This window comes from Sturnus vulgaris, chromosome 1 (assembly GCF_052056855.1).
Source record: "Sturnus vulgaris isolate bStuVul1 chromosome 1, bStuVul1.hap1, whole genome shotgun sequence".
Taxonomy (NCBI): domain Eukaryota; kingdom Metazoa; phylum Chordata; class Aves; order Passeriformes; family Sturnidae; genus Sturnus; species Sturnus vulgaris.
In genome coordinates this window covers 33505665-33533525 of record NC_142243.1, presented here as the reverse complement: position 1 = coordinate 33533525, position 27861 = coordinate 33505665, and the positions used below count along the sequence as shown (strand labels likewise).

The following is a 27861-nucleotide window of genomic DNA, read 5'->3' as shown; positions in this document are numbered from 1 at the left end:
CTTATCTCAGAAATGTATTTTATTCATTTGATGAATGAAGCGATCAATTTTTCTTTCCACCAAGCGTTTTTGGTTTAGAATAAATTGGTGAAGCGTTCTCCTTCCTCTCTGATAGAGTGTTTGCTTTGTTTCCTCCTCCTCTTCCCCCAAAGTAAATCAAGACCCCTGTAATGGCATCTATAATACAATTGGTGTCATTCAAATAAGACGTTTTATCAAGCCTCTTTAAATCTGCAGTCAGCCTCATTTAACCTCTAAAATTACGCTTAACAGGCGACCTTCATTAGCCAAATGGGCAGGAACGTGCGGTATGTGTTAAGCAGCGTCGTTTCCACGCTGGTGACCCCCCTCGGCAGCGGGCGGGGAGGGGGCCGGGATAAATGTAGGAGCAGCTACACGGCCACACGGGTGTCCGTGGGCACGGAGCTCCGCGGGCCGGTTTGCAAGCAGTTGGCCTCGGGTTTGCTTGGTCGTTCCCCCGCCCCGGCTCGGAGAGAGAGGGATGCAGGATTCCTACCGCCCGGCCGCGTTATTTATCTGTTACCTTGCGAGCGGGCGGACAGGGCTTGCCAAGAGAGCTCTCGCCGCCTCAGCTCCCGGGTTGCCTATCCCAGAGGACACCAATTAAAGGCACTAATTGGACAGGGATACATCAAAGTCTGTCGCTGAGACCGGCTCCTTGGAGCTCTGGGGGTCCTGTAGGCAGGCTTTTGTTTTGGGCACTGTTCCAGGTTCCCGTGTCGGGCTGCGCACCCGCGCTATTCCTTTGCTGCCCGAAGCCCTCGCGTTCTCCACCCCAGCACTGCCCGTGGGTGAGTGCGCCCCACGCTTTCCTTCCCGGTGCCGGAAAACCACATTGATGCGGAGCTCCCGCTTCACTGGGAGGACGTCTCACCTCGTGTCGACCCACCTGTGCTGACCCTCGCACACTCCCACCCATGAAACCCACCCCTCTCTGAGGTCGGACTGTGGTGGCTCCCGGGGGCTCTTTGGTGAGCACCTCGTCCCCAGGAGTGAGACGGGGCTGGAGGACCCGCGCTGCCTTCGGAGCTCCCACCTTCAGGGTCCCTTGGACAGGGGATGAGGGACGGGGTTCCACCCCTACCATACAGCAGGTTCTCCCTTCACACTGTACTCCCTGTGCTCTGGGTAAGCCTCTTTGGGGCAGCAGGTGTTTCTCCGAGCCCGGGATCACCTCTCAAATCTAAGCAGGAGCCTGTGACCACCGCCCCAGACAGGGCTTCAGTGCCGGGGGGGATGAGGGCTCCAGGTGCATGGGAGGTGTTTGGAGAAAGGATGAGAAGCGGGAAGAGGCAATTATACACTTGGACCCTGACAAACAAGTCTCGTCTCTTCCCTGCTTTCCACCTCTTTTTCGAGAAATGAAACAATTCTCCCCAATACGGAAGTGGTTTGTTTCAACTTTTGTAGAGGCTTTATTAACCCTGAGTTATTCGGGACCTCGGGTTTTCCCTGGTGAGGCTGGTCTAAGCCCGAAATAAAGAGCCGGCGCTTCCAGGAGAGGTAGAGTCATCCTTTGCCAGCTTCATCCCGAGCCGGGCGAACTCCGCGCCGGGGGGAGGCCGGTTGTGTACAATGCTGGGCCGAGGCATTCACAAGGCTCGGCCTAAAACAGGGCTGCTGGTACACATATATTTATATATCTCGAATAGGAGCCAGTCAGAGACAGAAAATGACAGGTCTCCCCGCAGGAGAGCTTGGCATCCTCGAGCTGAGCAGCGGCGAGGTTTGCTTGTTCTTGCCTGATTAAAAGCTGCTTTTTAACGTGTCCTTTCTGCGGCCATCCCTCTCAGGAGCAAAGCACGGCCCCGCAGAGACTAGGCTGGGTGACCCACGAAGGAGCGCGGGTGGTTGCGCTGAAGAGCCTAAGAGCCGATACGGCAGGGATGGAGTTTGGTGATGGTCCCCTTTATCCTCCACCTGCAGCTCCATTCCTTTCCTCAGGCCGGGGAGGATGTGCCGGAAGAGCGAGGAAGTGTTTGATCATTTACTGCCCACGGAGGCATTTGTTTTTCATTTTGCAAACGCTTCTCTTTAAGTAATTGTTCCTGTTAAGAGCGTATACCTTTCACTGGGCTTCACCGCGCTATAAATAATCTCGATGAAGATGCAAGGATATGACTTTCACAAGATTGGACAATTGATTAAATCTGTGACCTGCAATTGCGAATAATCTTGGAAGGCTATTTAAACAGATGAAGGCCTAAATTGTCTTGCTTGTATCTGAATTAATTTCTCATTCATCATCATTATGGAGTGATTGGTTCTATTCAGGCTTTGCAGCCTGCTGGAACGAAACTAGATTTAAATGAGACTGTAACACAATTTAAATGCTTCCCAGATTTAACGAGGCCAATCGAGCAGCTGCAATAAACACAAATATTTTTCTAAACAGCCTTGTTTTAAATAATTAGTTAATACTTTCATGTGATGTTCTTAAGTGGCAATTTCTGTCTCTGAAGTCCCAGGCACTTCTTTGCAGAGAGGGCAGCGGGGAAAATCACTTTATGTGTTTGCTTTGCTTGTATATGTGCATGTAATACACCGATGGAGATTCTTTAAAACGAGGTTTGTAAATATTAGTGTAAACCTGCGCTATATTCTCGGTCGTATATACACTCAGTTTAACTGATATGTATTAAAAAGCGAGGGGTGGGCGCGGGGGATGGAAAGCAAACGGTGAATTGAAGGCCAGAGGTTGTGATCTATTTGAGGTTATTTTGTTAGAAGATCTTGAACTAGCTATCTCTTCTTCCTCCTACCTGAGAGAGGGAAGAAAAACTTCCTAAAACAGGGACCAGTTCCTACGAGGATCTACGCTAACCTACCGTAACCGCATCCCTTCTCCTGGGTCAGGACGGGACGCTCCCGCCTTACAAAGGGAAAAGTGAGAAGATCTGAATGAAGCAGGCAACACGTAAGCGGCTCCGGGTAGAAGGATGAAGCAAAAAGCGCGTGGGACTGGTTTCACTCCCCCTTTATATCCACCCAGGAAACTGATGTGCCTAAATGAAGCCATTTGTGTTAAAGAGACTTCAGCTCATCCTGACGTGGGCTTTACCCCAGTGTGACACCATTGTAAGAGGCAGGACAGTGAGCTTTGGGGTGACATATGGTGGAGGGTGTTTTCAGAGGCTAAATTCGGTAGTAAAATAAAGTAGCCAGGCGAGCAGGAGAATAATAGAAAACAAAAGGATCTTTCAGATAGACAAGCCAAAAAGCTAAAGGAGCCGCATGCTTTTCTGCAGGTGCCGGCAGAATGACCGAACAACCCAGCAGAAAACGTGAAATATGGAGAGACGATTTGCCAATGATTTAGGCGCTGAAGTAAAGCATAGTGCTGGGAAAGCAGATCCGATCCAGTTCAACCATACAACCTTAATAAAAACATATAGTCTGAGACGGGAAAGTAAGCGTCAGTCTCGTTGCTATTTCACTTAATGGTACAGGAGGTGACAGATAAAACACAACAAAGATGGGCTGAGTGATTCGATAGTAAAGGAGCAATTTAATGCGCGAGTTACAGCGCTGTTGCCCGGGATCGTTTAAGCTTAACCCGTTCTCTAGAGCTCATCTTCTTCCTCTTCTGGTCCTTTTTTTATTAGTAGTATTATTATTCAGTTGTTTAAAATGAGCATTATCCCAAACATATGCAGTGCAATCAGCTCGGTCACACTTACAAGAACACGCTTTAATAAGGCAATCAATCAAACGCTAACAAGGGGGGGTGGGAGGGACGGCCTTTAGGAGCTGAATTGGGCTGGCCAGGGAGAGAACCCGATGTAGCACATGGGGTACCCCGAAGACAACTCCGCTCCCGATGGTGACAAGGGGCCAGGTGCCCATCGCCGGGCTCCCCGGGGGCCTCACCCCAATTCCTCGAAGGGTCTCATCCCCGACCACGGCGAGGCCATGGCAACCTGCCTGCCGGGTGGCAGTGGCTCGGGGCCAAAGGCAAAGCCTGCTGCCGACCGGGTGCCCTGTGTGTGCTCTCGCTGCCGTCAATGTCCCACGCGTGCCCGGAGCCAACGCCCCACGTGGGGCCGCGGACACCAGCACCGGCGGCGAAGGCGTTAACGGCATCGGCCCCACGCAGCAAATGGAAAATTTCATTATGAAGTAATGAGTAATTCCTCCCACTGAGATGTATTGTTATATCTTCCACTTCAATTTAGGAGCACAGCGGCTCAATTACCTAGAAAATACAGTCAATTAAAGGCTGCTGATTGGACACGAGGACGGATCATCGATCTTGTACTTTCCAATATCGCTCTAGACACCTCATTTTCCCTCCCCTATTAACTGAAAATACTCTTGGCATTACCGCGACCCGCAGCCTCTTTACCTGTCGCAGGCAATCTCTGCCCTGTGACCGAGCCGCGGAGAAATTCACAGCCACCCTTTGCCGCACCATCCTCCAAGAGTGGGCGACCTGGAGGGCGGCTCTGGAGCCGCGGGGAGAGCGGGGACCGTGCCGGCTGCGGGAGCTCCCTATCCCTACCTCCCCTCTCCCCGTTTGCCAAGGGGGGTGTCCCGGTCACAGGTGGAAGTGGTAATCAGAGGTTTAAATGTTCTTTTCCTCTCACATGCACCTAAATATGTAAAATGCACCTATTTGTGCGCCAGTCGATGGCATTTTCTGAGCTGATCGTTTCGCAAGAGCAAACTGGTGCCGCGGTCGCAGCAGCAGCCTCGGCCGGATCTTGGCCTCCGTTCTCGGCTCAGCAGGTGCCTGTGCCTGGCCGAGGAACGAGGAGTCGCGGGCTATGTAGGAGCCAGAGTTTTTTGGTGGACAGTGCTCGTCTGCCGTGCTACTCCTCCCCCGACCTCTTCAGGGCTCCCTTCTCCCGGGGTCGCTGGGGGAATGGTATCAAGCACTGGCTCTGCAGCTCCTATTTTATCGCACTGGTTCTTCTGTCTGATAAAAGACAAAGTAAAAGAGGGGGAAAGGCTTGCAAAGCTCGGATGTTGTTCGGTTCTGCCCTTGGACGCTGTATACAATTGTTATTTCCGGGGGGGGGGGGGGGGGGGGGACGGGGGGAGGACGGAGAGGGAGAATCTATTTGTGAGGTTCCAAAAAGGGCCATTGCTTTCCATATCCATGAGGAAATCTCATTTATAAGGGGTGGAATAATCTGGCCTTAATGATTTAATGATTGTGACTTTGGATCAGGTTTTTAAAAGCTGTAATAAACAATATTTTTATTGGAAAAAACATATCCTGGCACGCCTGTGTCTCTTCCCTGCTCTCCTTCCACTATAGGGAAATGCTGCTATGCACTCCCTCTCCTAAAGACAGAAAGTCTCCGGTGTGGCAATAAACCAGAGGCTTCTGAGCAATTTAGTACGAAGTAGATACAGAGGTGTCAACACGTCTTTGTTCTGTCCAGCATTTATTTTCCTGCTTGTTGAACTGTAACTATTAGAAACTGCACGGTGAAATTCGTCTTAAGCAACACTTTAACCTTTTTTTTTTTTTTTTAAACAAGCACGAGAAAATATGGGTGAGAGATTGTTAAAACGTGTCGTTATTATCGTTTTTGGTGTTGTTATTTTTGTTGCTATTAAGTTTTATTCCCACATGGTAGCAAATTATGGCAGTGTAATTTTTGGGCGATTTTAAAACAGAATGAAATAAATAATGTCGGTTTTGGAAGAAACCACTACTCAGCTCCGTACCCGTGTTTTTTAAATTTAGGGTTACAGAAATCCAAGCAAAAGCAATGATGCTACCTTCTTCCGAAATACCTTCTGGATAGGAGACGGGTGGGTGAGTTTGTGAAAGAAATACTCCTCAAGACGGAAGAGTGATCAGTGTGAAGGACACACAAATTGAAAGGTTAGGGATGGAGAAAGAAACACAAACCCCCACAAATTATATAATTACTTTTAAAAAAATTAAAAAATAATAAAGAAAAGACACAGCAAGGAAAAAACAATGAAGGAACTGAAGACTGAAGTACAAAGGAAAGGAAATCGCCTTTGCTCCAATTTACAGACTGGTGATTGTCTGAAGGAGTTGTGCTCCCTGTCACCTCTAATCTCTTCCCTTGGCGGCTTGTTAGCGTTTGGCACGGGGTCTTTGCTCACAGAGCATTGTACATTCGATATTCAAAAACCCTCTTTACATATACATCACTTGCTAATTTCGTCAGTGTGTGCACATTTCAGCGACTGATAATAGGACATTGTTATTTAAAGGACAAATAGCTCTGACCCATAAAGAGGCAGGAGCTCATATTTTTCCCCTGCCAGTCTGCCTCTTAAAAATAGAAGTTGAAATGAAAGAGGAAATGAAATGCTGGATTTCTGCTCAAAACGAAGGACGAGACAAGGGAGGGTAAAGAACGCAATTAGACTACGAAAGTAATGTACAGAATGACAGGTTTTCTTTATGGTAAAACACTGTTATTTTCCATAGAGACAACTGGATAACACTGCCGAGTTGCAAACCAGAAACCTTTTGGGATTTTTTTTCTTTGCTGTTTGCCTGTTGTTTTTATTTTCTGAACACTGAGAGATTACATCTTTGCTTTCTTCACGCGCACAACACATCTCAAGATATTGTTTCTTTCAAGTATTTCAGATTTTCCGTCTCATAGGTTTGTGCGTAAGGATTGTTGTGATCCGCAGAAGCCCCAGCCTTTGGGAAGAAGTCTATCCACGGAAAAGAAAGTCCCAGCACATTTCTATAGGTGGCTGGTTGGAACATACTTCGTTCGAGTTGATTTTCTTCCTCCTTCATGCCTAAATCCCTTCTCAGAGATAAATCACTAGCAATTTCTTTCCTTCTTTCTTTTATTTTTCCCCTCTTGGAATGTAAATCCTTTTAAGACTGAGCTATTTTTAGTCTTTTTTCTTTTTTTTTTTCTTTTTTTTTTTTTTTTTCTTTTTCTGTGGGTATCCACGGCTGAGGAGAGAACACGATTAAATAAACGTGGGCTGTAGGTACATTAACTCGAAGAGAAGTCCGGGAAAGGGATGAGTGTTTAATAACCCTGAGACAAAGGTTTATCTCGTTAAAGGTACTTCTTCTCTCTGGTCCATGGAAACTGAGGTGGCTTTGCTCAGCACAGAGGGCGTGAAAGTGAGAAAGGAGTCAGTCCTGGTTGTGGCAGAACAGGTAAAGTCTGATCCGGAGGGTCTCTGCGCCAGCCCGTTGGACTGGCCGCTGTGGCATGCCAGGCAGGAGCAGGGGTTGCCCCCCGCACTGCTGAGTCCATGAGTCGGGGCAGGGTAGAGAGAGGGATGTCTGAAGGCGCACAGCAGTTCTGGTCTCGGGTACGGGTGGGAGAGGACCCTGAAGGTGTCCAGAGGCCTCAGGGGGGTGCTGAAGGGGGAGGCGGCAGAGGCCGATGTGGCGCCGATGCCCATGTGGGAGTAGTAGGGCAGGGGCAGGTGGGACGGGAATGGATACGGCAGGTTCCCGGTGGCTGCTGCGTGGCTCATCATGTACGTGTAAAACGCCGGGTCGGCCGGGTGAGGCCAGGTCATGGCCAGGCGCTGCCGCTTGTCCTTCATCCTGCGGTTCTGGAACCAAACCTGCGGACAGAGGAGAGGCGAGAGCCGTCACCTGCCGCCGGCCCGCTCCGCCTGGCCGCCGGCCCTGCTCCCAGGGCGGTGCGGCGGACGTAGGTCTGCCGGAGAGCGGAGACCGGCGCCAGCTTTCCCTCCTAGAAGGAGTTGTCATCACGTACAGAGGGATCAGTTAAGCCTCTATAAAAATCCATAGGGAGACTCAGAGGAGCAGCCCTTTTAGGGTGCTTGTTTTCCTTTTTGCTTGTTAGGGCTTGTCCTGCCGCTTCCCACCCCCCGTCCCTGGGTCCCGGCCAACTGAGCGACTCTGCCTCGTCGCTGCCCTTTCGCATCCAGAGCTACCTGGGATTATTGCTATCGGGTTTATTTTCATGTGCAAATGTTTTGGAAAAGGCAAAGCAAAGCGAAACAAGATCTGCTACTGGCTTCCTCTTCCCTCCCCCAAGAGCTAAACGAGATTTGGACTGAACCGAAGGGAGGATTAAAAATAATCTGCTAGGGAGAGGGCAGATTAGCGGCACTGGCCGGGATGGCTCCGGGAGCCGTGTCCCGTCTCCCGCACTGCTGCAGGGTGCGGGCAGGGCCAGGAAAGGGGCGGGAGGCGGGGGGAGCTGAGAGGGAGGGTTATGCTGGCGAAGTGCTTTCCCAAGTTTTGCAAGGAAGTTTGGCCATACAGATTTATATCGTGCTAATTGGAAACATGTCCGAGCTGCGTGTACCTTGATGGTGGTTTCTGGCAGATTTAGAGCAGCCGCCAGCTCACATCTCCGGGGTCTGGACACGTAATTCTCCCGGTAAAACTCCTTCTCCAGCCGGGCGATCTGCTCGCGGGTGAAGGCGGTGCGGTAGCGGCGCATCTGGTCGCTGGCGCTGCAGGCAAGCGAGCCCTGGGAGCCGCCGCTGCCTCCGCTGCCCTTGGGGTGATCCCCCCCGCCGCTGGGGCTGCCGGCCAACGCCTCGGAGCACGGCCCTGCTGGGGAGCCCGGAGCAACGACACACGCTCGGAGGCGGGCGGGCATGGAGGGATGCTCGCCGTCCGCCTCCCCGAATCCACTTCGGCCCCCCATTCCACCCCGTTTGGCTTTTCCGTGCCTGCCCCGGTGTACAGAGGGTGTTGGGGTACTGACATCCAAGAAGGACGGGGAGGAGGGCAGCGAGAAGGGGGATGAAACACCGCCTAAGCGTTTGAGGGAGGCTTATTCACTCTGGCCTGGAGGTTAGCTGTCCCTCGCCCTCCCCGACACACACCCCCCGCAATGGCGTTGTCTGCTGGCTGAGCCTCCCACTCGCTTCCCGCACTGGGAAACCGGAGCGCCGCAGCATCCCCCAGACACACCCTGGTGTGTCTGAAAAAGGCAGGTGTGCCCGCCGTCCATGTAGCACGGCTCTGCTGCCCCTTCCTCCAGGCCAGCAAGGACCCAGGAGTGGAGCAGCCGGCAGACAGGCTCTGTTCTCTCTGAGGGGAAGGTGAGGCCTTAGGGGTCTCCGCCCAACCTCCAAAGAGCAGGATGGGATATTTTCAACGAGCCTCTAAGAGACGAGGGAGAACAGACAGCGCTCTCTACGCTTCCCGGCTTCTTGAAGCGATTGAGGAACGGGGAGGGGGGAGAAGTGGGTTGTTGTCAGGGTAGGGACGTCTTTGCCGGGCTGCGAAGGTGGGAATAGGGAGTGGGGAGTGGGGGCAGGGGGAAAAGGGGCCTGTCCGCTGCCTTTGCTTTCAAATGCAACTCTCCCTCATTGTGCCCGAGACCAAAGGCAATTAATTCATTGGGACCATTTCCGAGCTGGCGCCACCGAGACATAGAAGTGACAAGGTAATTTGGACCTCTCCTTTTTTTTTTTTTTTCCCTTTTTTTTTTTTTTTTTTTTTTTTTTTTTCCCCCAACCCAGCGTGCAAACAAGGCCCTCTCTAGCGCACTTGGGGCTAGCATGAGTCGGCGAGTGATTTTACAGTCTTTATGGGCGCTTCTGCACTCGCCCGGGCACATTTCACCCTGCAAAACCACAAACAGCTCTTGGCCAGAAAACCCGTTTGATCTTACCCCCACACACACATACACAAAAAAACCCCGCCGGTGTGAAAGATCGTAAGGGATTTCCTGAAGTATGCACTGTCTAGGCGATGGGGAAGAATAAAAATAAAACAGAACAGATTGAAGAGGAGAGCGCGTGGTTGTCTTGGCCAAAATGATCCTACGGGACAAGCTGCAGACCTGACGCATCCACGACGGGAAGCCTGGCTCCCCTCCAGGGACGCGGGGGCTGCCCGGTGTCGTGTCCTCTGACTCCCAAACAAGTCTCCCGGTGGCAGGGAGGTGAGCAATCAGTCAGGAAAGAGATCACACACGCTCAGACACACAAGCACACCCGATTTCTTTGCCCCTCGCTCAGCTGGCGAGGGGAAAACCCCCTCCGGCAGCCCTCCCGCCCCACCAGCGCTGCCACCCAGCCCCGGAGCGGACGTGGGGCTGGAGGCATGGGAAGGAGTTGGGTACCTTTGCTGTGCTGGTACTCGGCGCTCCCCGTGGCGCAGTCCGGGGTGCAGCTCACCTCGATTTCCTCATAGAAATCCGACTCGGTGTCCGAGCTGCTCTGCTGCCCTTTGCTGGAGGGGAGCTCCGGAGCGGGGGGCTGCTGTCCGGCCGAAAGCAGTGCTGCCGCCGCCGAGCGGCTCTCCGGCACCGTCCCTGTCCCTGGCAGCACCTCCACCTCCTCTTCATCTTCTCCTCCGCCACCTCCTCCTCCTCTCTCCCGGGACGACAAGGGGCCAGGTCTGGGGCTGATGCAGTTCCGATGGATCATCTTCTCCTGCGGCTCCGCAGCGGGGCTCCCCACTGCTTCGGACAAATTAGGCACCCTCTTGCCAACTAGAGCGCCAAGAGTAGTCCCCTCCAGAAACATCACCATCTCCTTCCTGGTTTCCATTGTGGCTTTGCTTAAGGGAGGGGAGAAAAAAAATCCAGATCTCTTCCCCCCCTCCCTCCTGCTCCCGCCCCAGCCTTGTACAAACTCAGCAACCCTCTCCTGCCAATGCAGAGGAGCCAGCGGTGAGATAGGGTGACCTTGTGATGCGAGCGCTACACTCTGCTGTGCTGCTCTGGGAGGGATCACCATTGCCCTCTTCTTTCTAAGCTGTCATCCTCAATGGTGCAGTCGTCATTACAGTACCACCGGTGACGCCACACATTGATTGCCAGTGGATAAATAGAAACGTCTGCCATTGGGAAGATGAAAGGAAGAGCCGGAGAGAATGGGCTAAATGCGTGATGCACCAGGTGTAGGAGCCTGAGATGGAGAGGGAAGTGTGAAAAAGAGATGCATATGGAGCTGCAAAGATGTTGTAACATGCGGAGAGAGTTCCGCGGGGGGAAGCCTTGCCTGACAATTAAATAGCCCTTTGACTGCTTTAAGCCGCAACCTTGATGTAGAATTGAGGCGAAGATCCTTAGCTGCATCCTGGAAGTGAGAAGATATGTACTCAAGCCTCTTCCTTGGATGCATTATTTATTGCTGGCAATCAGCTTCCGCCTAGCTGCATATATAAGGCTTCTAAGAATCCTTTGCAAACTTGAGGATAAAGAAATGCGCTGCTGACATTTGAATGTAAAAATAGCTTTGATTTCTTGCTCTGGGTCAATATCGGTTCCTATCGGTATAATTGTCATTGCTTTCTGTTTACTGAGATTAAAATGTTAGTTTACCATTTGGAAATGAGGGTATATATTTGTTGTTTTTTACATATGAAAAGATACAACTACTTCACTTGCAACTGCAGTTATTCTGTCTATTTGCCGTTCATAATTTGTTCTTATTTCTTCCTTTGCTTTTTCCATTTTTCCACGATTCTTGTGCTTTTATGAGGGTTTTATGTCTCCTCTCCTTTCTTCTTTTTAACTAATTGTTTTGCACTAATTATTATCTACTTTCGGGGCGGGGGGAGAAGGGGATGCAAGAAGAAGGTCTGCCAAGAATAATTCAGGCTCAGAAAAATGCAAGTTATCAAGGCCAGAGCTTATGCTAGCTAGCAGATGTTGTTAAAACAGACATGACAAGGGCAACCATTTGGACAGCACTTGTCTGAAAATAAGGGACCTTGTACCATAAATACAGTGGCACGTGTAAACTTTTTGGTGTATTATGATATTTCTAATGAATGCGGTAAGGAACGCATCTTTAGTTAATATTGCCTCACATGTGTAGTGTCAAGTCATTTTTCGCCATCTGTCGTAACTAGGTTGTTCTAAATTTTTTTTCTCAGAGTGTTATTGGCTAGTCAGGATACAGAAAACATTCAACCAATTACAATCCCAACCCGGTAAGGAATTTACTGGCATATCTGAGGTGACGTTGCTTCGGTGGGGAGCAGGCAGCGCAATAGGAAACATGCTGTGATTTTCCGTCTAGCCCTGCGAGCAGGATGCAGAGAGATAAACAAACAAACAAGCAAACAAGATTCCTGGTCTGCTGAATGCATGGGTTAAGGAATGCTCCTAACAATAAGCATACTGGGTGATAAACCACTAATTTTTCCACAGGACTGCGGCCACCATTCTCCCTCTCTCCCTGTATATACACGCACGTATTTTTCCATGCAAATGCACATCATGCACATAACACACTCTGGACTCCGCTGCTTTCCACCACACGTTGTGAAGCGTGTGCTGCTCCAAAGCTTGCAAAATTCTTGAAAACTCACTGTTAAATTCCCTTTCCCTTCTCTCCCCTGCCAGCCTCTAGACCGACGTGTGCCCTGTGAGGACCTGCAGCCCATCCCTGCCGCAGCCGGTCTCGGCTCTGCGGGCTGTGTGAGCTCGGAGTCGGGGAAGCAGGACCAGGTCCGGGTGGGTGGAAGGATGAGTGGATGGATGGATGGATGGATGGATGGATGGATGGATGAATGAATAAGGCAGTCCGTCTTCGGTGCTGAGCAGAGAAGAAGGGCAGCGCCGATCCCGCTGAGCGGAGCGATGCGGACCGGAGCCGTGGGGCAAGGCCGGACAAGGCGAGGCGGGAGTGCTCGGGCAGCGCTCTTTCCGTGTCGTGCTGGTGGCTTCGTTTTTGCGCTTTGTTAGAGTAAGTAGAGGAGCCGTGTTCCTGTTCCGGGCACCTCCGGGGGGGCGTGCGAAGGTTCGGCCTCCCGCTGGGAGCCGGCAGGGTAGCCTCAGCTTCCCGAGGAAGCTCACCTCCAGCTTCCTTCCTAGCTCGGCCAAGCAGCCCTGTAGGAAGAAGCTGCCTAGTATCTGGCGGACAGAGAGGATTTCCGCATCACAACGAGTTTGGTGGTAGTAAGAAGAGGGATATTAATCTCTGTTTTTAAATAAAACCGTAATCAGGAGCTGAATTCTGAGTGCAAGGGAGTGCTGGAGTGCTCCCACAGAGTGGGCGATGGAAACGATTGTGGGGAAGTTAATGGGAAATCCTCTCTCTGGCAGACTGGAGCCCTGGGGATGATTCCCGTGGATTATGCTGGCCGATTCCCAGGAATTTTATCATCTTCGTTTACAAGTCACCGCTGCCTCACCCCATTCTTAATGTGTTCCCACCAAGAATACACCCGTCTTGTACCCCGGGTCGGAGGTTTTGTCGGGCCCGAGACGATGGTCATTGCCACGGAAGGCTTGAGGCAGCCCGCGGCAGCACAGGCTGAGGAACACCCCCGCACTGACAGACGCACGCCCTCCACACATACACGTGCTTTAATTTGCCAAATATAAGCACAGACAGTTAAAGGCCCGAGTAGAATCTAAGAACGGAGGCGGAAAGGGAAAAAAAAAAAAAAAAAAAAAAAAAAAGGTGAGGGGGAAAACCCTATTTGAAGTTTTGGAGTAAATTTAGATTTAATTAGTAAAGGCTTCTTAAAATGTCTATTTTCCATCCCCCAGGAAGAGTACAGCCGCAAGAGCCCCTCGCACGTCAACGAGTGATGTGGCATGCTGGATCTAGGAGCCCCGTCCCACTCCATGCCGCCGCGAAGTTTTGCCTCACCGGGAATGCGGGGTCCGGCGCACTGCCTTCTGTCTAGTGTTTCTATCAGATCTGTCATGCTCGATTTGGAAGGAGACTCCCTCATTTGGCATTAATTTCCAGGCAGATTGGAAAGTGTATCCCTATGGGTGTGGGTGGCTTTTTTATCCCTCATGTTCCAGACCGAGATTTAAAACCTATTCTCTCTCGCTCACTAGGTCACAGCCAGGATGCCACAAATACACTCAAAACTTTTCAAACTTATTTATTTCTCCGAGTTTGTAGCTTTCCTTGCTGATATATCACCAAGGCGGGATCAGGACACCGAATCCCGCGCTAACGCTGTCTGAAATGTAGCCCCGTATACAAAAAAAAACAAACGAAACACACACACACACACCCTTCCCAAAACGAGGAAGTAATAGGAGGACATTAAAACATTGCCAGAGTGATAAATTTTGCTCATAAATCAGATGTTTTCATTGAAAGTGCTAAGCCTGCAGAAGGAAAGGCACATCACACTCTCCTTTCCCGCGGGATATTTATTTTTCTTAGCCGGTCAACAGGGTGTCAATAACTTTTGACCTATACTGTCCGGTTAAGACTGGGAACCCACGATCAGTTTCTTTAAAAAAAACCCTGAAGTCTTGTAGTCTTTAAAAAAAAAAAAAAAGAAAAAAAAAAAAAAAAAAAAAAAAAAAAGAAAGTTTTGACATACCACGGAACGATTTAGTGTCGCAAAAGTGATACCTAGTTCAAATGGGTGACCAAACCAGAAAACCGATTTTTAAATTTTTAATGGGTAGTGTTAACAATAATGGCGTAATTATCACTGTTTTATTAAGGCTATTTTTTACGACATGATTAGAGGTGGAAGCTTTGGAGAGAAGAGAATAATAGGAGCATTATTCTTGTGTGTAAAGACAAGCTGGTACAATGGCAGCACGTAACACGTAAGTGGCGTTGAGGAGAGAGAGGACAGAGCCGTGAGTGGGATGTGCCTAGGAAAGCATGCAATGGTATTTACAGGATCCGATCCAGGACACGTTTCTGTTTCCCTGAATGCCGGATCCCGGCACCTCTGCGGAGGGCACTTGTCTGTTCTGGATGGATCCTTTTGGGCTTTTGTTTTTACCTGTTGGCTGTCCGAAGCAACGCCTCATTGCCACCGCATGAGGTTCTGGATATATTTACCTTGTTAGACCAAAACCTAGGGGAAGGGGGGGGGGGGGGGGGGGGAGGGCGTGTAAGTGCACGATTCCCTCTCATAAGATATTCAGGACAAGTTTGACCGTGGAAACTAAATCCGCTGCTTTACTGATGACAGTGAGTAAACCGTGAGGAATTTGGGCTTTCTATTTCTATTCCTATCTCTCACAGACTCGTCGAGAGCCATAAAACTGTGGCAATCTCCTAATGTTAGAATGAGCAGTAGAAACACGATCTGCGTGGCAAACTCCCTGATTTGAAAACAAAAAGGTATTTATGGAGTGAATTTATTCTGAGAAAGGCACAGGTAAATGAAAATCGACAGTATTTCAGTGGTTCTCTAGATTAGACTTTTTTTTCTTAAAGATTTAATTTAACGAGAACTGAGCTAGCAGCCCTTCGTGCTGTGCATTTTCGTGATTTCCCCCCGCGGGTGACAGCGTCTCCTGAGACCTGGTGTGCAGAGGAATCTCTTACAGAAACACTGAGCAGTTTCAGGGAGTGCTCAAAAGAAGAGTCATAAGGGGGGATGTGGCATTATCAGGAGAAAACCGCAGGAATGCCAGAGGCGAACACACATTCTTTCTCCGCATTTAGTATTTTGGTGTCTTGCTTTATTAAAACAAACTGGAGGCCCAGAAGGGGCCCAGAGGAGCGATGCTGCCTGCCAGGACGCCGTCTCGCAGGCTGTCCGCCCTCCCATCAGGGTGCCGGTACCGTCCCCGGCCCCACCCCTGGCTACACTCGGGGACACCCAGCTATTTCTCCCTTTGTCGCCCCCAGGTAGGCGGCAATGTCCTGGAGAGACGGTCTCCCGGCTCTTCCCTGAAGGGAATGATTGAAACGAGGGGCTTCTGCAGTGCACTGTGTCTGCTGTAAACAAGAGGTGCACAGCCAGAACCAGTGGCTCTCTGCGCCCTCTTGCAGCCCTGTCGCTTTTCAGCGTTAGGCCTGGTTCTGCTCCAGATAGGCCAAACCCTGGTATTTTTGCTATCATGAAGATATTTTTATACGGAGCCTCAGGAACAAGTGCAGAGAGGGGCATGAGTGTGGTTCAGAGCATTGGAGACTGGCGCTAAGAGGTGGAAATTCTACCTAGAGAAAATGGTAGAAAAAGTCTTAGCTCCTATGCTGGATCCTGGGGACCCTTTTCATCCCTGGGGAGTGTGTGAGAAATCCCTAAGGAAAGTTCCTTTGGAAATAAGGATGTCCAAGGGGTACAGGATCTGCTGGGACCTCTCACCATTAGGGAAATGCCAGAAGTGGGTATCTTACTCCAGAGACCCAACTGTGTGTCTCTTGTAATGAAAGGGTGATTTCCTCTTAGATTGCAAAAGGAGCAGATTTGACCCCATGGGAACAGGCATGTTGCGTCTTGTTTTCTCTTTACACACCTCATGAGACTCTGTTTAGAATGACAAGGAACAGAAAGCTGTATATGAGACAAACAAATAAAAAGGATGAAAAGAACAAAAAAAATACAAACAGGGAAGGAATGGGAAGGGAACATAAAGAGAAGGGGGAAAGAAAGGGGAAGGAAGGACGGAAGAAGTGGGGGCAGGGGAAGGAGGGAGGAAAACCCCAGCCACCTAGAACAGGCATCTCAATGGAAATTCTCTCACTCCTCACTGAATCTGAGTGTCCTTAAAAATAGCAGTTGCACTGATACAAAATGCAAGCTCAATTACTGGACGTCATTGTCTCATTCAAACTCTTCCCAAAACAAACACGTATAAAACCTCAAATAGGGGCATGGAAGGCATTCTGAATGAAAATTTTACATAGTTTTAACAATGAAGAGTGAAATGTTAACCCCTTAACTTCCAGTTCCACTTTCTAAAATCTTCATCTACAGCTAGCCAAGCTGAGACGGTATTGCCTGTTCTCATAGTGCATCCTTAACAGTAGGTTTGGCTGCCTAGTTTATTTTTGGCCTGTACCTCTGTGCATGCTCCCCGGGGATGAGAATGAGAATCTGCAGGCTGGATTTGTTCCACAGAAACAAAATCTCCACCCTGGCTCTCTGAGCGGTGGCCAAGTGCTTCAGTACCACTGTCTGACAGAACTGCCTAGGTTTGCACTCGAGGTATGGATCCCCAGTGCCTGAACACCTTCTGTATGTCCCCCGTCTGTGAAATCCTAGATCCCCTGGACAAGTACAGAGACAAAGTCAGCATGGAGCAGCAGGCAATGTGCACTGGGCAAAAACAGTGATATCGATGAGCTGTGCTGATGGGGATCCTTCTTTGGCCCGTTATTCCTCTCTGTGCTCTCAGAGTACAGTTCTGGGCACACCATGCATGTCATGTGAGATTGCAAGCAGGGCAAAAGCAGAGATGTAGCAAACTTTCACAGAAAGTCATGGGCTTCTGCCAGAGAGCCCAGGAACATGTCGGAAATTCTGAGTTTGTCTAAAAAATTTACACCAAAGCAAATAAAATCCTTGAAAGCAGATAATTTATGATCATTTCCCCCCACTTCTTGATGCATATTTAAGAACAACACAGAAATTTTGCTGGAACTACTGAGCAACTTTTGATCCTATTTAACAGTATCAATGGTTTCCAATAAACATTTCAGCTGAGCTTTTTGGTAATTGAGGACCAGAAATTGTGAAAGCATTAAGTGGACAATGAAGCAACCTGAGTTACACACTTCCGTAAGAGAACTGCATTAACTCCTTGATACACATATAGCAGCAGTGCCAAACGTCACCTCGCCTGTTCTCTCTATGCCTAGGCACAGAGGCACAGTGTCGGGGGTGTTTGCACTCTTTGCCTAGGAGGGCTTGTCTTTCAGGCCTCCTGCTTGTAAGGCTGAGCTGAAGGAGGAAAAATCTTCCTTCATATGGATCCCGAGGTGGGCCCGACCTTGACCATATTGCTTCCAGAATCGCAGAGAAAATTGCGGCCTGTATGGGTGCTCAGTGTGATGGATTTCTCCCCAGGTGGTCTCACGGGGTTCCCGGCATGCAGGGTGGGTATGCTGCTCAGCGGAAGAAGGCGCTGCAGCTGCAGGGAAGCTGAGGGATTATCACAATTCTGGTGGGAATAGGGGGCGTATCGATATTGCGTGGAGAGAAAAATCTGGCCATGTTCATGTGATTGCCTGTTGTGTTGCCTGAGAGCTAGCGTGAGAAAAGATAATGTTAGAAGCGAAGCCCAAGTGTCAGGGCTTAGCTGTTTCCAAAAGAGGAAACGAGCGCGTACTGGGAAGTCCCGGCAGAAAAAGGCAGGAGCTTGTTTGTCATGCAGGGCAGCGGTGCGCAGGGCACGGCGGAAGTACCGTGAAGGCTGCAGCAGGTAGCCATGGCACACACACGGGCCATGGGGCCAGCTGCTCACCCTTCAGGGCTTCCCTGCGCTGCCTAGCCCGCGCTCTATGGCTCTGTTTCTCTGCTGCGTTTTTGCACGCTCCTTTAGGAAGATCCCGAAGATCCAGGCAAGTCTTATTGACAAAGAAGATGAGAAGGGAACACGACAAAGCCCTGGGGGAGTGGGGGCTCGCTGAAGGACGGCGTCCCTGCCTTCCCAGGCCAGCTCAGGCCTGCGCACGGCCTCCCGTTCCCACCCGCGCCGCCGGCCGCATCCGTCCTCCCCGCAACGCCAGTGGCGGCATCTCCCCTCCCTCCCACCCTCCCAGACGGCGGTCCCTGGCTGTGATCACCGCGGCCGTACACTAACTGCTGTCTTCTTGCGCCCCCCACTGCTGATGGGCCGCAGAGATGAAAGGAGACAAGCCAGACCGCTCGCCCTCTCGTCTCGCCTTCGTCTTTTTTCTTCCTTTTTCTTTTTCCCCCTTGTGCCAGGAATGAGTAAATGAGAAGGAGCACGAAGACTAGGCAGCTCTTCCGACGGGTCCCGCCTGGGGTGCCGAGACGCGGGAGGTTACCCCCGCCTTCCTCCCGCGGGCAGGGAGGAACCCACCGAAGCAGCGGCCTCCCAGGCGGCCGGGTGGCATCAGCACCGCCCCGCTCTTTCCCTGCCGGGGGCACGGCTCCGCAGCCCGCGGCTAATTCGCTGGGTTTTCCAGAAATTACGTCATCCTCACCATCGGCTTCTCTCGAGGTCAAGAACATTTTTCCCAGACTGACTTAAAACTCTCGGAATACGCTTTCAGGGAGAGAAACCGCTGCTGCAGGTATAACAGGCGAGGAACTCAAACAGGTCCTTCTAGGGCATTACCCGGGGAAACCGCGGCGCACGGCAGCAGCTTGGCCGGAGCAGCTTGGCACTCTCTGCTGCTCTCGAAGGGTCTCCGGAAAACCAACATTTGTCACAAGCAGTCAAGGGTTTAGATGTCTGGAGCCAGAATACAACAAAATAAATATGCCTCTTTGCTTTAATCACGTTCGTTGACTTCTTCTAGGGCATGATAAGCCCTCCCCGTTTAGATCCGTGCCGCGTGCCAAATGGCACATCTTATCCCGTATTTACATACATAGATATACATGAACACATATTTATGGCATATCTGCTTGTGTTCTTCCCACTCTTGTTCTTCCATTAAAATCCAGTTTTGAAAAAAGTGCTCAAATCCAGAAAGACTACAGCTATACTCCAGTATATACATGCCTTTTACTATGGATACACGGTAACCTGTAGGGGTTTGTCATTCTCAGTCCACAAAACTCGTTTTGAATGCCTTTGGTCTTGCTGCCAACCAGCATTAACCAAAAAAAAAAAAAAAAAAAGTTAATAATCAAAGCACGTGGGAGAAATCCCACGGGCTGCTCCTTTCTCGTTTAGTGCCTTTCTTACAACATTTCTAGCCTGTAGGAAACACGAATGACTGCTAGATTAATGTCCTTCCTTGGGCAGTATTGTGACGGGATGATTCCATAGGAAAAACTTTGAAATACCTTTATGTTGGAGGGTTATTCTCAAATATCAAGAGGGTTATTCTCCCCCTATAGCTCTTCCCTCTAGAAGAGGACCACGGGATTCAGCCCCTATCCATGTTTTGGGAGAGTGAACTGCAAACCCGGAGCCCTCGGGAAGCGGGACGCTCCCCCGAGTGCTGGGGACGATTCGAGGGTGAAAGAGCGATGGGACTCTCCGTGGCTAACGCTCACCCCCAGGAGTGGGGGTATAATTTCAGGCACTGAAGTTCTTCAACCAAAGCCCAGCCTGTCCTATGGAATCGGAAATGCAAATGAAAGCAGATCGCTGCAGAGAGATTGGCTGGGAAGACAACAAATAACTTGTTTTTATCAAGAAAAGGGCAAAAAGGCAAAAATGCAAAAAAGGAAAAAGGGAAAAAAAACAAGAAGGAAAAGAAAAGAAAAGAAAAGAAAAGAAAAGAAAAGAAAAGAAAAGAAAAGAAAAGAAAAGAAAAGAAAAGAAAAGAAAAGAAAAGAAAAGAAAAGAAAAGAAAAGAAAAGAAAAGAAAAGAAAAGAAAAGAAAAGAAAAGAAGAAAAAAAGCCTCACAAATCTAGGGAGAGAAGCAGCAGAACATAATGTTGCAAGAGAAACGTTTCCTGGCATCCGGGCTGGGTGCAGGAAAGTCACTGGAAATCGGATTAAAACTGAGAACGTGTGCTCCAAATAGCCCCCCAGAGCTGGGAAGGGACATCCCTGGGGGCTACAGAGGGAAGAACCGAAAGTTGGGAACTCGCAGTTTGCCCCTTCACGGGCGGTCCCATCGCGCGTGGATTTTGGACTAAGAGATCAAACCGCAAATGCATTTTGACCGAGCAGCAGCGAGCTCCAGGCAGAGTGGATTGAGCCGGCTGCTCGCGGTGCTCTGCAGGAAAACCTCTCCCTGAGCAGCGGGAAGGAGCCACCCGGCTTTGCGGGAGACGGGGTAATGTTAACTGCGTGGAGGTTATTATCTCCCACGTTCCCCCAGCAGAGACATCCAGATCGGTCGGATCTTGCCCCCGGCCCCGAAACTGGCGGGGTGTAGGCAGGAGGGTGCAATTAAGCCCCTGTTTTTTAACGGCAATTAAGCCGTGTTTTTTCCCCCGGACTCCTCACGAAGCGCCCGGGGAAAGCGACTCTGGCGAGCGACGCGGGCTGAAGGCAGCGCTGGAGAAGGGAGCGGGTGAGGCCCAGAGCCCACAGCATCTCCTCGCCCTTTCCTCCCCGGCGTCGGGCACAGCGCTGTGGGGTGATCCATCCTCTTTGAACCTAGGACCTCATCTTCTATTACGGGCCCTCGGGCAAGGAAGGAAGCGAATCAATTTTGCAGTGGCCTTTGGATGGGGAATGGTAGGGAGAAATCTCTCTCTTCAACCCTTTTCCCCCTCCCATCCAGCTCTTTCTGGAACTATTTCCTGCACCAGCCTTCATCCTGGGAGGATATTCCTGGCTGCCATGGGCCATATCTGTCCAGATATCTATTACTTCCAGCGTAGAAAAAACATGCTGAAAGTACAAAGAAACCTATGAAGGTCCCATTCCCCTGAAGCTATGGGAGAAGCTCTGTGCAGAGAGACAGGATTCAAAACCTTTCATCTCCCTTCAATGAGATGCATGACCTGCTTGGCTGATCAGCAGCATCCTCTTGAAGCAGGAGCACCAAGGGCATTAGTCTAAGGCCCAGGCTGTGCAGCTGGTCCCAGCACTCATTTGTCCAGAGTCTGGCCTATGTGGTCTCCATGAGATTTGAGTGTTGCAGAAGAAATTACTCCTTTCCCTTCCCCAAATGCCAAAGACACCAAGCCAGAACTGTTTTGCTTTACACTGGCCAAGCAAAATTTCCAGCAAAATTTGATTTCCAGAGCACTGGTGGGGCTGGAAAAATTTCTGCCCCTGGGTTGGCGTTCCCGAGCAGAGCACAGAGTGGAGGTACCAAACCATGTGTCCAAGGTGGCTGCCACACGCAGCACAGAGCAGAACCACCATCCTCTCATTTAAATTTTTTTTTTTTTTAATGACAACATCACCGTGTGTGCTTGTATAAATCCTCAGTGATTTCACAGCTCCCCATGGTAATATCACCAGGCTGACTCTTATGATTTCCTCCACGCCTGCACAGTTTTAGATTTATTGGTCTCTTACATACTCATTCACAGAAATAAAAAGGGTGGGAGTGGAGAGGACTTGATTTCTGGCTGCTTTCTGAGGTTTCCATGCCAGATCCACGCAAGATTGAGGGCTTTGGAAATGTGGGTTTGTAAAACAACCCCTTAAATTACTGCACGCAGGTTAGGGTGTTAGGCACACACCCACACGCCCACATTCACACGCACACATGCACATACAAAGTAATGTCTTACGAAGGGTTAAAATCTATTAAAGGAAATGAAAAAGAAAAAAAAATACCCAAAGACCTTCAAAACCAAAAAACCTGAACATTCTTGAAAGAATCTTTGTATGGCAGATGCATTAATCCCATCTAATAACCACTACAGAGGCTCATAGGTCAAAACTCTTTCAGCTTTAAGAAATTTGAATTTTGATTGGATTGGGATGAAATCAAATAGGTATATCAGCATGAAAACTGGACAGTGGAAAGCAGCTGCTGAAAAGAGCCTGATTTTCCAAATGTAATGTCCTAATCCAGCCATCATGAGCTGAAGGGAAATCAAGGCATATTATGACGACGACAGCGAATCAGGAATTATGTGCTCCAAATTTGATAATTCTTTGAGTAGGGGGCAAATCCTCAGCTCATCTCTCTCTACAGGAATGTTACTTTCTCTACTCCATAGCTGTGTCTATGTCAAGTATATTCCTGCTGACAGTACAACACTTAGAGATAACCTGTCTCTACCTGCCTCACAAGAAATGTCTCTGAAACAGATCTTCATGGGGCAAATGCCCCAAAAGGTAGCAAATGGGTCTTCCTCAGACCTCTGATAGATAAAGAGAGGTCTGCATGTGTCCTTAGAAGTCTGCATGTGAAAGCAATCTGGAACACAAGCCAGGTCCTCATTTTTGAGACAGGAGTATATGTATGAGATAGGGATCATCCAAATGAAAATGTTGTATCTTCCAAGCCCTGCAGGGAGATGGGAGGAACCAACGTTACACGAATGGCAGCTGCACTGTCCACAGGCTGTATTTTCCATGGCATCAAGCCTTCACACCAGTAAAAGGTCGCTCCTAAAGCCCAGTAATCTATCAATACTGCAGAACTGGAGTTTCCAATAAGTACCAGACTTCAGATGCACTTCAGGTGCACTAATTAAAGGATTAAACCTTCCTTCTCTCTTCCTCCTCTAAGTCCTATCTGGAAGTTTTTACACATCCTTAGTAGAGTAGATGTTAATCAAAGCATTTCTTATGATTTGTACACCTTACAGTAAACACAGTGGGCATTTGTATTGGGCTAACAGAGGTTTGCATATATAATAACTCCAGAGCAAGCATTGGTTGTCAGGTGTCTACCTACAACAAAATAGAGAAGGTCAATCTGACCTATGAACCACATAGTTCACAGAGTAATTTGTACTTTGAAATATGTGGAACTTGGGTGACAGGGCTCAGCATACAGACTGTTCTGGATGACTGGAGGGTAAAGACTTGTTTACACATGGAAATGTTTAAGAATGTCCACACAGGACTCGTTGTTTCACCTCAGATCCACATCCCATCTCAGCCCAAGGTGAATTTCCTGGTTAGACAAACCTGAACTGCCAATGGAGATAAGGGAGAACACGGGAACTTGTTCAGAACAAGGATGTTCATGTTTGAAGGTACTCTGGGAGGGCCATTGTATTTTACACTCAGATCCTACCTTAATTTACATGAGCTTTCAAGAGTCGATGCTCATTAGCACAGTGTGATCCTTTCAATAACTTCCTAGTTCAGTGTGAGTGTTTTCTGTTGGTTTGCACTTAGTTAATCTAATCTAAATCTAAATGTAATTAAATAAAACTAAGCTGAGCTTAAAGGGCTACTGAAAGTCTACATGTAGATTCTCATCTCAAACCTCAACCCAGACCACTTCTGCACAGAGGTTGGATATAAGGAGTGGAAACTAATTTCTTTTGCAATCGAGGAGGCCTCACCTAAGCAGGAAAGAGCAATCCACCTTCAGTGTTCCTGGCAGGAAATTTCAGCAATGATGATGTATTCACCTGTAAGTTACCACCTCTCAGCTATGACAGCATAACTGATGGACACTGCACTTCTTGGTCCATTGCAATGAAATAGAAAATAGGATTGTAGAAACCACTGCTGGAACACACTAATTAGTCTCTCTAATTCCTGAGTTCTGACAGCTTTGCTGACAAGGTGGAAGAGCTAGCTACCTTCAGTTGCTTCACTCACAGCTACTGTTATTAATTAGCCTAATATGATTTCAGTTTAAATTAACCCACTAGGCTGAAGAATGGGCATCTCCCTTTTTTACAACTGGAATGAAAACAGCGGTAACCTACTACAACACGTACATCAGCTAAATCCAAGAAGAATTATCAATCACATCCCTCACTGAAATGTTGCATTTTGTGGATGCTTATGTACACGTGCCCACTTACATATCTCATTTCTGTATAAACAAGTTTTTAATAATCTAAAAGATAATAAATATACTGGGTTTATAATGGCCCAGGAATGGGCTTGTCCTATATTCAATGGTTTAACCAACCATCACTTATCATTTTACCTATGAAGTTGGATGGGCAGTACCTTAGTTGAAGCTACAGGAGTTTTTGCTTTAGTCAAGTCAGGGATCCTTTGATCCAAAATCCACTTCCATGTTGTGCATGCTCTGGCAGCTCTAGTTCTCCCACCATTTCTGGCTTGCACAGTCCTACAGGGCAGCTCTTCCATGTATCCTGTTCTGGTTAGTTCAGAGAGAAGAGGCTGTGGCTGCGCCTGTGGCCGCTCTCATATCCTGTTGTGCAGGCTATTGCAAAGCTGCTCTAAAACATGCTAAATCACCTTCCAGCAGTGCCTTATTCTGTGGAGAGTATTTTGGGTGCAACTTCATGACATATTTTAACCATTTGAAAAATTGCTCTTTTTTAGCTCAGTGAAAAAAATCCACTGTTTTGATGTCATTGGAGTGTGGATGATAAATTTAGGAAGAGAGTGGGAGCCAGGAAATCTGGAGTTTTCTTCCTGCCTGGCTGCTAGCTCTGTGGCCTTGGGCAAGTCCTAATCTTTCTGACTCCACTTCCTAGCCCGTAAAATTGGGCTAATATTAGTTACTTCGTGGTGATGACTTCAGTAGTGATCAGCTATCAGTTTTTTTATGGAAAAAAAATCCAGCTTTGAACGTTATTGCCTGTAGTATTTTGAAGAGCTATGTCTTTGTTATTCATATTGATATTTGAGGATTATAAGAACCACCCACTCCTTTTCCAGTTCATCAGGATTGCTTTACAGTACTCCTCCAAGGGTGTCCCCCTGGAAGAGGGACAAATCCAGTTTGTAATCTAAATCATCTGCTTAGGGGCATCCCATGCATTATACAACTGCTATGCAACATCTGAAGTGAGAACAACTCAGTTTTCATTACAGTAGATTTTAACTGGATGAACAAATAATTATTTAATGGCAAGATTCATGTTTTTCTCTTGCACTTTTATTTTGTAACAATTTATTTTTCTCCCCTGTTTTGCTCTTGTTGAAACTTCTTCTTTCTCCCTCTAAGGAAATCAAAATGAAAATCCCAAAACATTGCAGCTTAACCATCTATTTAAGACTTTCTCATGGAAAAGTCTTGCTTTCAGCTCTGTTCCAAGCTACCTGCGACCTCAAGCAGATGCTGTTCAAGTAAGCTACTCTCCTGTGTTTCTTTCAGTGTTCACCTAGCTCTTCCTTTCCTATATGTAACTGGAAAACTCTCCAGGGCAGGGGGCATCTTGGTGTTCTCTGCTTTATCCACACTCCACATAGCCCTGTTTACAGTGCTAACGAGCAACAGCAATCATAGAGATGAAAAGATATGATTAAATGATCATTAGCCCTAATAATCCTCAACATTGGAGGAGTGACTGGAACCCTCCTGCTATCAGCCTGCACAAAACCAGGCTGGATTTGCCTGATCCGTATGGAGGATCAGGCACATTCTGGAACAGGGTCAGTGCAGGCATTCCTGGCCACCCTATTCCTGGTATTTTGTACAGCTGGATGGGAGCTTGAATCAAAGGGCTCAGCCACAGTTCCGATTCTAGACGCAGAAAATATCTTCTATCTACAACACCACTGCTTGGCTCTGTAACACTAAGCAAATCTTAAATATAACTTAAACTCTCTATAAAACTAATGTAAACCTCCAAGATCTATAACCAATGCTTTGCACTCTCTAATGTTCTGTGGTAGATTTTATTGCAAGGCTTCATAGAAAGCCATTTACCTACACCCACATCCTGGGTAGGACAGTGTTGTCTGACAAGTGTCTGTCTGGAGGAAGCCACAGCAAAACCATCATAACCAACATTTTGTGGAAAACAGTCTTTCTTATTAATTCTGCAGTCTCTGGTTACTCCCATTCCGTTTTCCTGTTTCCAGGCCTTCCCTGTCATTGCTGCCATGGTGCCCCTCTGCACTAGCCAAGAAGCTGTAACAGAGCTAGCATATCTCATGCAACGAGGAACTTCATGGCAAGGAATGATACAGCCCAAGTCTTTGTCTAGCTTTCCCATAGAACTTCTGACACTGGTTTCACAGTACCATAAGCATGGAAAGCCTGACCCTGCAATGTCCAGCGAAAAAACACCCCATTTTACACAAATGCAAGCAGATCACTGCAGAAGGATTGGCTGGGAAGGCAACAAATAACTTGTTTGGAAAAAGCATTCAACATTGGGATGTGACACACTGATATGTCTCCACCAGCTGGGAAAAGGAACCCTTCCAGGGACGGGAGGTGGGTGCAGAAAGGTGTTCAAGCCTTTGGCTGTGGCCCAGCTGGTGTTACAGGCTGTGGGCAAACATGCAATTCATCCATCATCTCTATGGCTGTAGCTGATCAGGGTTGCCGGGTTTGTGTTTTTAACAAGGTACACGCATGAGCTGAATATAAAATTGAGACAGGAGAAGAGACAAGCAGCTGCTGGAGCCGATGACCACTGATCCTTTCCATGTGAGGGGGTAACCTTTGGTAACCCTGGCCCCATGTCATGTGACAGGGCCAGGAAATAAACCCTGGGCTCTTACCAGCACTCCTGTGCATTACACCTTTATTGCAGTGATGACAGGTTGATGGCTACACTGAAAGGTTCTTTTCCTTTGGGGAGTCCTGTCCAATGTTCAGCTTTATCCTTCCATAAATGCTAAGTAGTGTAGGGTCGCTGGGAAAGGTTCCTGCTCCCCCTTCAACCCCCGCATCGGGGGATGGGACTGGGAAAGGGGCCCCTCACCTGCCTGTCAAAACCCACTAATTCACTGTCATCATGGCTGGTTGTCTCCTGCCTGAAAGTGTAGAGAACTTACCTCTGTGGAAGCCTTTCAGAAGGATCTTCCTTCTCTCTCTCCCTTTCATATCTCATCCCAAACCAGTGTAGTAAAATAACAGTTAATTTCTGTGGGATTTCCTCGGACGTCAGGATATGGTACAGATGCTCTCATTTTAAGTAACTCCTCTGGCAGATTGGAGAATACTGTAAGATTTCCTCTCCTTAACAGTTTTGAAAATTAAATTAATAAAGGCTCTCAATATGCTGCAGGGTTACAGGCAGAGCTGATGCCGAGGCATTGGAAAAAGAGAAAATCAGAAGTTAACTGAAGAAATAAATAAACTAGGAAAAATGCTAATCACAGCTTGTGAGCTCACAATTTTTGAATGCTATGATTCCTTCTTTTACTCCACCCCTCACAGCCCCTAGCTCTCTTTTAATTACCACTCTTGGGAGAGGTAAGCTGACCGGTTTGATAATTCTCAGCACCACAACAAGTGGTACAAACGAGTTTAAACTGGAGATCCTAAAAGCTTTCTCTTTGCATAAGACGAATTTATAGCTTGGTAACTAAATATTTGTTCAAAGAACTGTTGAAGGTGTTTGAGCACACGGAGAGATGAAATGGCAGATTAAATATTTCATTTACATGCGATATGCATAGCATTAAGTCCTATCTTAATTCTTCACCTGTTTTCTGAAATCCTTTGACAAACACAAGACATTTCACCTCGCTCTTGTTATTTTGAGTGGCATTCAGCATCATTTAACTATTTGGTGTTGCTGTGTGGAAGTATCCTAGGAAGGGTGCAGACTCCAGTCCCTAACAGGA

The 27861-nt window shown here is 48.4% G+C and overlaps 1 protein-coding gene across 1 annotated transcript; it reads right to left on the bottom strand.

Moving 5' to 3' along the window:
• Positions 1 to 6934: 6934 nt before the first annotated feature.
• On the bottom strand, positions 6935 to 10644 carry EVX1 (even-skipped homeobox 1). The gene is made up of 3 exons (XM_088155548.1): positions 10053 to 10644; positions 8277 to 8527; positions 6935 to 7563 (listed from the first exon to the last, which is right to left on the bottom strand). The coding sequence occupies exons 1-3, from the start codon at positions 10480 to 10482 to the stop codon at positions 7033 to 7035; spliced, it is 1212 nt and encodes a 403-aa protein (XP_088011674.1). The 5' UTR covers positions 10483 to 10644; the 3' UTR covers positions 6935 to 7032.
• Between the last annotated feature and the right edge of the window lie 17217 nt (positions 10645 to 27861).

What these genes read in the sequence shown, in the direction of transcription:
- EVX1 (XM_088155548.1), bottom strand. Translation starts at nt 10,482, where the DNA reads ATGGAAACCAGGAAGGAGATGGTGATGTTTCTGGAGGGGACTACTCTT. An exon ending in CGAGTACCAGCACAGCAAAG is followed by an intron (nt 8,528 to 10,052) that starts GTACCCAACTCC and finishes GCTCCCCAGCAG; the next exon opens with GGCCGTGCTCCGAGGCGTTG. An exon ending in TGCCAGAAACCACCATCAAG is followed by an intron (nt 7,564 to 8,276) that starts GTACACGCAGCT and finishes CTCTGTCCGCAG; the next exon opens with GTTTGGTTCCAGAACCGCAG.